General features: G+C 34.0%; 1 protein-coding gene across 2 annotated transcripts; it reads right to left on the bottom strand.

Annotated features, from left to right (window-relative positions):
* Positions 1 to 322: 322 nt before the first annotated feature.
* LOC135744353 (calcium and integrin-binding family member 3) lies at positions 323 to 7,863 on the bottom strand. Of its 2 annotated transcripts, XM_065262401.2 has the most exons (6): positions 7,798 to 7,863; positions 7,200 to 7,234; positions 6,479 to 6,590; positions 6,059 to 6,206; positions 3,351 to 3,546; positions 323 to 346 (listed from the first exon to the last, which is right to left on the bottom strand). In XM_065262401.2, exons 1-6 carry the CDS (start codon positions 7,846 to 7,848, stop codon positions 325 to 327), a joined length of 564 nt encoding a protein of 187 aa, XP_065118473.1. In that variant the 5' UTR covers positions 7,849 to 7,863; the 3' UTR covers positions 323 to 324. The 2 variants fall into 2 exon arrangements, with proteins under 2 accessions (XP_065118473.1, XP_065118474.1); XM_065262402.2 differs by lacking the exons at positions 6,479 to 6,590; positions 7,200 to 7,234 and having other exon boundaries at positions 7,798 to 7,848.
* Between the last annotated feature and the right edge of the window lie 1,851 nt (positions 7,864 to 9,714).

Raw genomic sequence — 9,714 nt, forward strand, 5'->3', positions numbered from 1 at the left:
TGAGGTAACTGGGGAGATGATAAAATTACATTTTGGTAATAAAAAAGAGAAACAATTGTAAATAACTCTAAAAAGAGAGATCTACTTAAATTGTACTGTACTTTCTAAAAACATTGAAAAACTGATCTACACTTTTTGTAGATATCTGTACTTTTGATTTATTAAAATGAGAATCTTATAAAATATGCATTTGTGATTATTTTTAATGGGTGAATTATTCTTTATCTTTAGATATGGAATTGATGCTAAATTATTTAAATGATTTGGCAAATGTGGGTAAAACTTTCTTGTTGCTCAGTCCTGGGATACCTTACACAAGACCCATCATATCCTGATATGAAACGTGCTGTAAGAGATGAAAATAATTTATTTTTAAACATCTTCCAAGACATTAAAATGCATTTACAGTAATTTACATATTCAGTGGCAAGAAAAAGTGTGTGAACCCGTAGGAATGAACTGTTTTTTTACAGTGATTTGCCATAAAACGTAATCTGATCCTCATCTAGGTCACAACAATAAACAAACACAATGTGCATAAGCTGACAACACACAAATAGTTCTAGTGTCCTGTGTCTTTTTTGGGAAACTCCCATTAAACATTCAGTGCTGGGGGAAAAAGTGAACCCGTAGACTAATTACTTAAATGAACTAATTTGTGTCAGAAGCTGGCAAACTCGAGTCCAGTTAACAAAATGAGTTTGAAGGTTTGGTTTAGTGCTACTTTGATTAAACACTCAAACATTACCATATCTCTCTAAAGAAATCCAATCAAGAGTTGTTGCACTCCATAATTATGGCTGAAAAGGGATACAAAACAATCTCAAAATATTTAGACATCCATCAATCAACAATTAGCCAAATTGTCTATAAATGGAGACGGAGGCGGTTCAAACAAGCTATTAAATCCAAGGGTTCACTTTTCAAGCTCTGTGAATGTTTAATGGGTGTTTTCAAAAAAGACACAAGACACTAGAATTATTTGTGTGTTGTCAGCTTATGCACATTGTGTTTGTTTATTGTTGTGACCTAGGATCAGATCACATTTTATGGGAAATCACTGTAGAAAACCAGCTCTTTCATAGGGGTTCACATACTTTTTCTTGCAATTGTAAAGACAGGAAGATTTGACTCAAGGCTTTATTTGATTAAGCTTACAGTGAAAGCATTTGCATTTAATGTTAAACATAGCCTAAAGGTTTTATCTGTATATGCCTTTTTCAGTCCGCCGCTATGTTAATTCCAAACCAAGGCTGTGAGGGATAGACATCCAGAGCGTGCACTTTAAACCTATTGTTTTGTATCATGATGCTGGTCAAAACACAGAAAATACATTGTTTTCCGAATTTCCACAGGACAAAGAGCCTCAGAAAACGTGGATTGTTAAAATGGGAAAGGACATATGACCTAATTTAAAATGAGAATAGTGCATTGTGGACATGCACTACAAAAAAAATACTTTCTTACTGAGTATTTTTATCTTGTTTTCATTAAAATATCAAATCAAAAAATTCTTACATCAAGATGTATTTTCTTGATGAGCAAAATAACCCAAGAAAAGTCTAGCTTTTAGATTGAAAAATATTACATTTAGGTGAATTTGTGCTTAAAACAAGCAAAAAATATCTGTCAATGGGGTAAGAAAAAAAATCTAAAAATAATTTTAAGTTTTTCTTAAATGCTTAATTCAAGAAAAAAATTCTCACCCCTTGGCAGATATTTTTGCTTGTTTTGGGTACAAATTCACTTAAATTTGATATTTTTTTTGGGTCATTTTGCTCATCAAGAAAATACATCTTGATTCAAGAATTTTTAGATATTTGTACTTAAAACAAGAAAAAAATACTAAGAAATTTTTTGCAGTGTACTTTTCCAAAAAAAATCCTTAATATTTTTGTCTTTTTAGTAAAAATATCTAAAAATTCTTAAATTAAGATGCTTTTTCTTGATGAGCAAAACGACCTAAGAAAATAAGTCGAGTTTTAGACCAAAAATATCAAATGTAAGTGATTTTGTTCATAAAACAAGCAAAAAAACTGCCAATGGGGTAAGCTATTTTTCTTAAACATTAAATTCAAGAAAAAATTCTGTTTTGGATATTAGCCTGTTGGCTAATCGCTTATTTCTATTTTCATTTTGTAAGCATGTTTATTTTCTTTAAAACTCCAATATAGTGCAACAATACAATATTTGTAGATATATCCAGTTTTTATAAAACACAAAAGTATGTCTCATGTATTTTTTCTGTTATGTTGTTTTCAAGACATGAGATTGACTTAATAATGTGTGATTGACCTGATAACAAGCTATTTACGTGATAGTTTGTTGTGCAAGTATTGTTTAAGGTAAAACCGTTATACCCCCAAAGTTGTGTACAAATGTTATTTAGTTAAAAAATATTCCTGCTTCTGTTGATTCTGATTCTGGTCAATGTGCTTAAAAAACTTACCCGAGAAAACTTTTTAACGTATTAATGCCTTTTGTTTTTGTAAACTATGAATTGGAAATATGTTCTTAGTTATAAGACTATATTGGAGTTTTAAAGAAAAGTAAACATGCTTTAAACAGAAATGACCAACAGGCTTATAACGAAACATAACGTTTTATGAACACACTGCGCTGCACATATTATCTAAAAATTAAGTCATATGTCCCTTCTTATTTGAACAATCCATGATTTCTGAGCTTCTTTGTCCTGAGGAAATTTGTAAAACAATGTATTTTCTGTTTTGATGGCTGAATGACCAGCATCTCGGTACAAAACAACAGGTTTGAAGTGCACGCTCTGGACGTACAGCCCTCATAGCCTCGGTTTAGAACAGGGGTGGGGAACCCTGGTCCTGGAGGGCCACTGTCCTGCAGAGTTTAGTTCCAATCTTAATTAAACACGTCTGAAAAATCAAATTAAAGTCTTCAGGATTACTTGGAAATTAAATGCAGGTGTGTTTGATTAAGGGTTGGAACTAAACTCTGCAGGATAGTGGCCCTCCAGGACCCAGGGTTCATCACTCCTGCTTTAGAATCAACATGGCAGCGGACTGAATAAGGGGTATTGCTCTATAAAGAACCTTGACCATCTACAAAGCCTTTCTTTTGCACTAAACCCTGGTGAAAAAACAGCATCAAACCAGCATGGGAATTATGCTGGTTTAGTTGGTGGCCACCAGCATACCAGCACCAAAACACAACATATTGCTGGTATGCTGGTTTTTCCAGCAGGGAAATGTCTTTGTAGTGGATAAAAGTTCAACAGACTATAACAAGGTAAGAAAGAAATTATTATTTTAAGAACCGTTCATTTAAAGGTTCGTCGGGGAACCAAAAATGGTTCTTCTATGCATTGGTGTTACCTGAGGAAGTCTGGCGCTCTGACGATCATATTCTGGAAATCCTCCAGTGACAATCGGCCATCATTATCCAGATCAGCCTCATCAATGACCTTCTCACACACCATTCTCACCTCGTCTTCTGTCAGTTCATTGCGAGTTAGTTTATTTAAAGTCTTCTCTAGATCTGATTTACAGATGAAGTCATCGTTGTTGAAGTCTAAGGAAAGACAGACGAGCACTTTAAAGAGTAAATTCCTCTTGGAAGTAAAATCCTTTAGTATGTGTTCAGTCTAAATAAGATGCATAATGTCAAGAGTATGATCATTTACCCTGTGTTAATACTTTATGACAACACTGTGTTTCCTCATGACAGGTGCAGATCATGACGTCTTTTAATAAGACAATGGCACACAGATATAAACAGTGCTTGTTGTAAGTATGCCTGAATTATTAATGGGCATTTTGTCAATGAATGGTTTGTGAATTCATCTCATCATTTCAGCAAACTGGGGTCAGGTTCATTATTCCAGTATGTTCACATACACTGTCAACGCATGCATGAGACCAATAATGGACAAAAGACGTCCATTATTCAGTCCAAACTAATGTTATGTGACTTTTAAAGGGGTCATATAATGCGATTTCATGTTTTCTTTTTTAAAGCTGTTCGTGCGTAAAAAAATCCAAAGAGATATTCTTTCTAAAAATGATACATGTGTTCCTAAAATGTCCCATTAAAACAACGTGGAAAGACTTGAAAAACACCACCCAAATGTATACGCAGGCTTAACTTTTATTCTCACTGTAGTATTGTTGCTGCTGTCATGTCGTGGAGATGTTGTGCTTATGGAGCTAATATTCCGAAATATGGTAAGGGGCGTAATATTTTCGTCACACGCTTGTGGTATTCGGCCAATCACAAAGCACCGGATAGTTGCCTAATCAGAGAACACAGCGCTTTTCAGAAAAGCGGGGCATAGAGGAGCGACAATAATGCATGGTATGTGGAAAATAATCAATTTTTTATCTTAAAGAGATAATTCGACCAAAAATGACATTAAACCCATGATTTACTCACCATCTGCATTCAGATGAGAGTGTATGCACTTTGCAGAAGGTTTTTTGCTGTTGCTCTGTTCCTCCGCCCTCCACATTTGTCATATGTCATTAAGAAAAGTGCGTACACTACCTTGATACTCTCTCCTGAATGCAGAGGCATCTAAGATGGTGGCATTACCAGAAGCTAGTTATTTTCATTTGTAAAGTTTTAAATATGGATATTTCTATGACAAAAACGCATAGATTACCCTCAAAAGGCCTTTGTTTATCCCCCAGGAGCCGGTTTGGATTACTTTTGTGAAGGATAGATGCACAATCTTTGGGCTTGAAGGAGGTGAACCCCCATATTCATACATTGTAAAAATGGGAAGAGCTAACACATGTGATCGTCTGAAAAATGATGGACATATGCATCTCGGATGGCTTGAGGGTGAGTAAATCATGGATTTATTATCATTTTTGAATGAACTATCCCTTTAAACCGGGTAAACACATTGCATCACATCAAATTAATGTTCTTTTTAGCAACGTCATATGACCACTTTTAATGGAAAATTAATTTTCTATTCATTAATCATATGGAGTATTTTTCTGATTGGGTTTTCTTTTTTTCTAGACATGGTCACTATGGAATGCTATGGTGTGCAAAATGAGATGAATGAATATCAAAAATCCTAATTTATTCACATTTCTTGGATTTGGAAAACTGTTAAGGTTAGTAAATGTTGAAAACATTAAAATGTTTGTGACCCCATCTGTGAAATCCAGGTTAAAGATTTACAATCTAATAATTAGTTTGATTTCAATCATTGATTTCAATCTTTGACATGACCTTTACTCAGTCAATATAAAATATATCATGGTTATATTTTCACAGAATGTTTTTAAAGTTAGATTTTCATTTTTAAGTGCTATAATTGGGTCCCCAGTGCTTCAACCTAGAAAACATGAAAAAGATCAACGGAGTAACTTAGTTTTGGTAAACCATTTTCTGCAAGCATGCAAAAAATTTTATTCCGTCTGTTTTGTGACGTAGGTAGCAAGTCCAATTACAATAATACCACCCCTTAATCTGCACTATCCAACCACGGCACTGGCATTTAGTGCAAAGAGAAAGAAAGAGAGAAAAAAATGACATCACCATTGAGTTTCAATTTCAACAAACCATCATTATGGTGATCAGTGTTTGTTTCATCAGCTCATTTGCATTTCAAAGGACACATTTTTGCTTGCACCTACAAAGTGGCAGATTTAACATGTTATAATAAATTATCTGTGGGGAATTTTGAGATAAAACTTCACATATGTACTCTGGGGACACCAAAGACCTATTTTACGTCTTTGAAAAATCTCATAATATGACCGATTTCTGAAAAAACACTTTGGAAAAGGGAGTCGGGCCGACTACCAAAACACACTTGTAGCCAATCAGCAGTAAGGGGCGTGTCTACTAACCGACACCGTTGCCTGGGTTGCGTATGTGTGGGGCGGGTCTATAAAAAGAAGGTCCAGATTCCATTGGGGTAGAGGCGTGTTTGTTTAGGTGATTTCAAATGTCAACATTTCCTTTTAGAGATCATGGACCCTGCCTTTAACTTTATGTAGAATGGTTTTATGTAAAACTGTACATCAAATGACTTTAGCTAGGTTCACATTTGATTAAACCTCACCGTAAATTTTAAAAGCATAGTAGGCCTTCAGGTCCCGTGGAGCCATTTCACTTAAAACAGAAAACATATCCAGGAAATCATCTAATGTCATGTTGCCCTCTCCATCCTCTGAGAAGACCTCAGCGATTCTCTTCCGAAATGGGTTATCCTGAACAATAAATCAATACTCGTATAAACATATTATATTTACAGATATGAATTCAAGTTTGTTTTATCTATCCAATGGTCTTAAGTACACATATGTCAATTTTGACAATTTAAGGCACTAATACAGTTGATTAAACTACACTAAGCTTTGTCTTCTCCTCGGTTAAGGGGGATCTTATAACACTAACCTTACCAAGACCGCTATCAATTAGTAGAAGATGAAAAATTGATGAGAACATGGAGATGGCAGCAGGGCAGTGAGATGTGCTGTACCTTCAGCTCAGGCATGCTGCCAATCAGCTCATACGGCAGCCGTACGTCTGGCTGGTCGGTGTAGTCCATCGGTACGAGTTGTGGAGCTAAATCACGATACCGATGAAACAGTCTGAGAAAAACATTTACATTTACGCATTTGTGAGCTGCTTTTATCCACATTGACTTACAGTGCATCACAAATACTTTTGTTTATCAGTATGCATGTTTTCTAGTTTTGAACCCATGACCTTTTGCACTGCTAATGCATTGCTCGATGAGCTGTACAGGAGCAAAAATGAACTATTAAATGATACTTTATAATTGCAAAATAGTATTTATATACATAATAGATCATTGAACATTCAAATATAAATTTGAATGAAAATAGACATTACATTGCATTTCTGATTTTGCATTCACATCCATACATTTTATCTGTATGTGTGTTCCCTGGGAATTAAACCCATTACCTTTGCGCTGCTAATGCAATGTTCTACCAATTTAGCTATAGAAAAATTTTATATAATTTGTATATAGATTAACTGAATCTTTACACTTTTTTGGAGATATTAAGATCTGGTTTCCTCCATGCACTTTTTTGTGTTGTGACTTTCCATGTTTTAGATCCCAGCAATGTGGAATAAAGTGAGTTTTACTCCAGGACTCATTATAAAGTAACAAGATATGAAGAAATAACATTTTATGATATCTTCATAATGAAAAAGTCTAGTTATCTTACCTTAAAATTTCTTTTCTGGTGAAATAAGTGCAGTCCTACAAAAGAAAAAAAAAAATCAGAAAGTGCAAAGATTTTAAATGCCATGTTTCAAAAATCAAAAGTTTATTTAAAAAATACCTTATAATGGCATTTTCTTAATGGTAATTTGCAAAACATTCATGTATATTTACACTCTCAGAAAGAAAAGTACAAGAAGGATCAAAAGCTGTGGACAGGTCCTTTACACTTTTGTACCTAAATGGTGCATATTGGTACCTCAAAGGTACATATCTGTACCAAAATGGTAAATATTTGGACCTTTTTGAAAGGTAAAGTCCCAGTGACAACTTTTGTACCTTTTTTCTGAGAGTGTATGAATATTAAGCATATTTAATCTAAACTTCTAAATCTTACAAAAACTCTAAAAGCATGAGTGTTTTCCAAGCAAATATCTCAAAACGTTGTGCAAATCAATAAGTCATTGTTATATTTATAACATTGTTATAACATTGTTATATTCATATACTGCATTGTTTATGATCATAAAATCATATACAATGCAGTTCATAGATGTTGGTACACGGTGGCTAAATGATCAATTAAAACTAATCTAGCATACCTGATATGCGTCCAGTTGCTGAGATGTAAAGATGGTCTGCTTGTTGCCCATCTTCTCAGTGCCATGGCAAACTCACGCCTTACTCCAGCCGTGTGCCAGTGGATAACTCAAATATGAAATACTGGCACAAAAGGCAACAGCGAGACATGCAGATCAGGTATCGGCCACTCTGAGCCTTTAGTTCTCCGTTATAATGGCAGCATTTCATCATTTTACTGGCATGAATGGCCGTCTCTCTTGGATGTGAATGCAGCCTGTCGGTCAGGGGGAGTGCAAATGGAGACTGGGGGGTCACATCTCATCCAAGAGTCAGATTACTGATGTCTTCATATACTAGGAGGGAAAATATGCTGTTTATTGTATTATAACGCTTTATTGGTAGTTAATATTCAATATTAACACAATTTTGTTTCATTTACAGAATGTGTGCATGCATCTTTGAGTAACATTAACATTTTTGAATTATTTTTCAGTGTTGGGGTAACGCATTACAAGTAACGTGCATTACGTAATAAGATTACTTTTCTGAAGTAACGAGTAAAGTAATGCATTACTTTATAAATGTACACACTGCAAAAAATTACTTTGTAACTTAGTATTTTTGTCTTGTTTTCAGTAGAAATATCTAAAAATTCTTAAATCAAGATGTATTTTCTTGATGAGCAACATGACCTAAGAAAATAAGTCTAGTTTTAAGACAAAAAATATACAAATTAAGTGAATTTGTGCTTAAAACAAACAAAAATATCTGCCAATGGGGTGAGAAAATTTTACTTGAATTAAGTGTTTAAGAAAAAAGAAATCTTATTTCACAATTTTTTTTCTCACCCCATTGGCAGATAATTTTGCTTGTTTTAAGGACAATTACACTTAAATTGTATATTATTTGTCTTAAAACTAGACTTATTTACATAGGTCATTTTGCTCATCAAGTAAAAGCATCTTAATTTAAGAATTTTTTTATATTTCTACTGAAAACGAGACAAAAATACTAAGTAAGAAAATCATTTTTTGCAGTGCATATTAATATTTGAGTTACTTTTTTAAAAAAGTAATCCAAGTTACTTTTCAGTTTAATTAATTTGATGTAAAAAAAACAATGTACTGCATTAAACTTAACGTATTAACGTATATTTACACACTCTATGCATGATCGCCTGAGCGGGAACAATTTAAGTCAGAAACTGAGATGGCAGGCTTTTGCGATGGAAATATTCAATTTCTCAGTCGTCAAAGCCACCTGCAAAGCCTGAAAGAGATCAAGCCTCAGCCAAGTAAGAAAAGTAACGCAAAAGTAACTAAAAAGTGACGTAAGCATTACTTTCCATGAAAAGTAACTAAGAAGCACAATTAGTTACTTTTTTGAGAAGTAACTTAATATTGTAATGCATTACTTTTAAAAGTAACTTTCCCCAAAACTGATAATTTCATTAACCAGTGACATTATTTTTGTGATACTTCCTACCCAAATTGTCCTTTTTCCAGACTCAAGGTCCATTAGCAAAACATTTTTTCTCATGAGTGACTGGGTCAGTACCCTAAAGGTCCTAAATATGTGTCCTAGTATGGATTCCGTACCAATATGTACCTTTAAGGTACTAATAAGCCCTCTTTGGTATCAGTGTATACCTCTGAGGTACTGATATGAACTTTAGGCGAAGCTGCATTAAAAGGGTACAGTCCCAGTGACAGCATGGGTTATGTACATCAGGGGTCTCCAACCTATTTGTGAGCAAGGGCTACCACAATGGATAAAACAACTTGGAGGGCTAACTTTTTATATAGTCTACTCAAAACTTTGTTTTACTTGTTGATTTTATTTTATTTTACTTGTTTATATGTTTTATCATTAATGCTTACATGCATAAAAGAAACCAAGCTAATATAAAAATTGATAATAAATAAATATAAAGGCTA

The sequence above is a fragment of the Paramisgurnus dabryanus genome, chromosome 6 (genome assembly GCF_030506205.2).
Source record: "Paramisgurnus dabryanus chromosome 6, PD_genome_1.1, whole genome shotgun sequence".
Classification (NCBI taxonomy): Eukaryota; Metazoa; Chordata; class Actinopteri; order Cypriniformes; family Cobitidae; genus Paramisgurnus; species Paramisgurnus dabryanus.

Excerpts from the sequence above, each read along its gene's own strand:
- LOC135744353 (XM_065262401.2), bottom strand. The coding sequence starts at position 7,848 with ATGGGCAACAAGCAGACCATCTTTACATCTCAGCAACTGGACGCATAT. Across the intron at positions 6,207-6,478 it reads GCAGCATGCCTGAGCTGAAG|GATAACCCATTTCGGAAGAG; the intron begins GTACAGCACATC and ends TTTATTGTTCAG. Across the intron at positions 3,547-6,058 it reads CTATGCTTTTAAAATTTACG|ACTTCAACAACGATGACTTC; the intron begins GTGAGGTTTAAT and ends GTCTTTCCTTAG.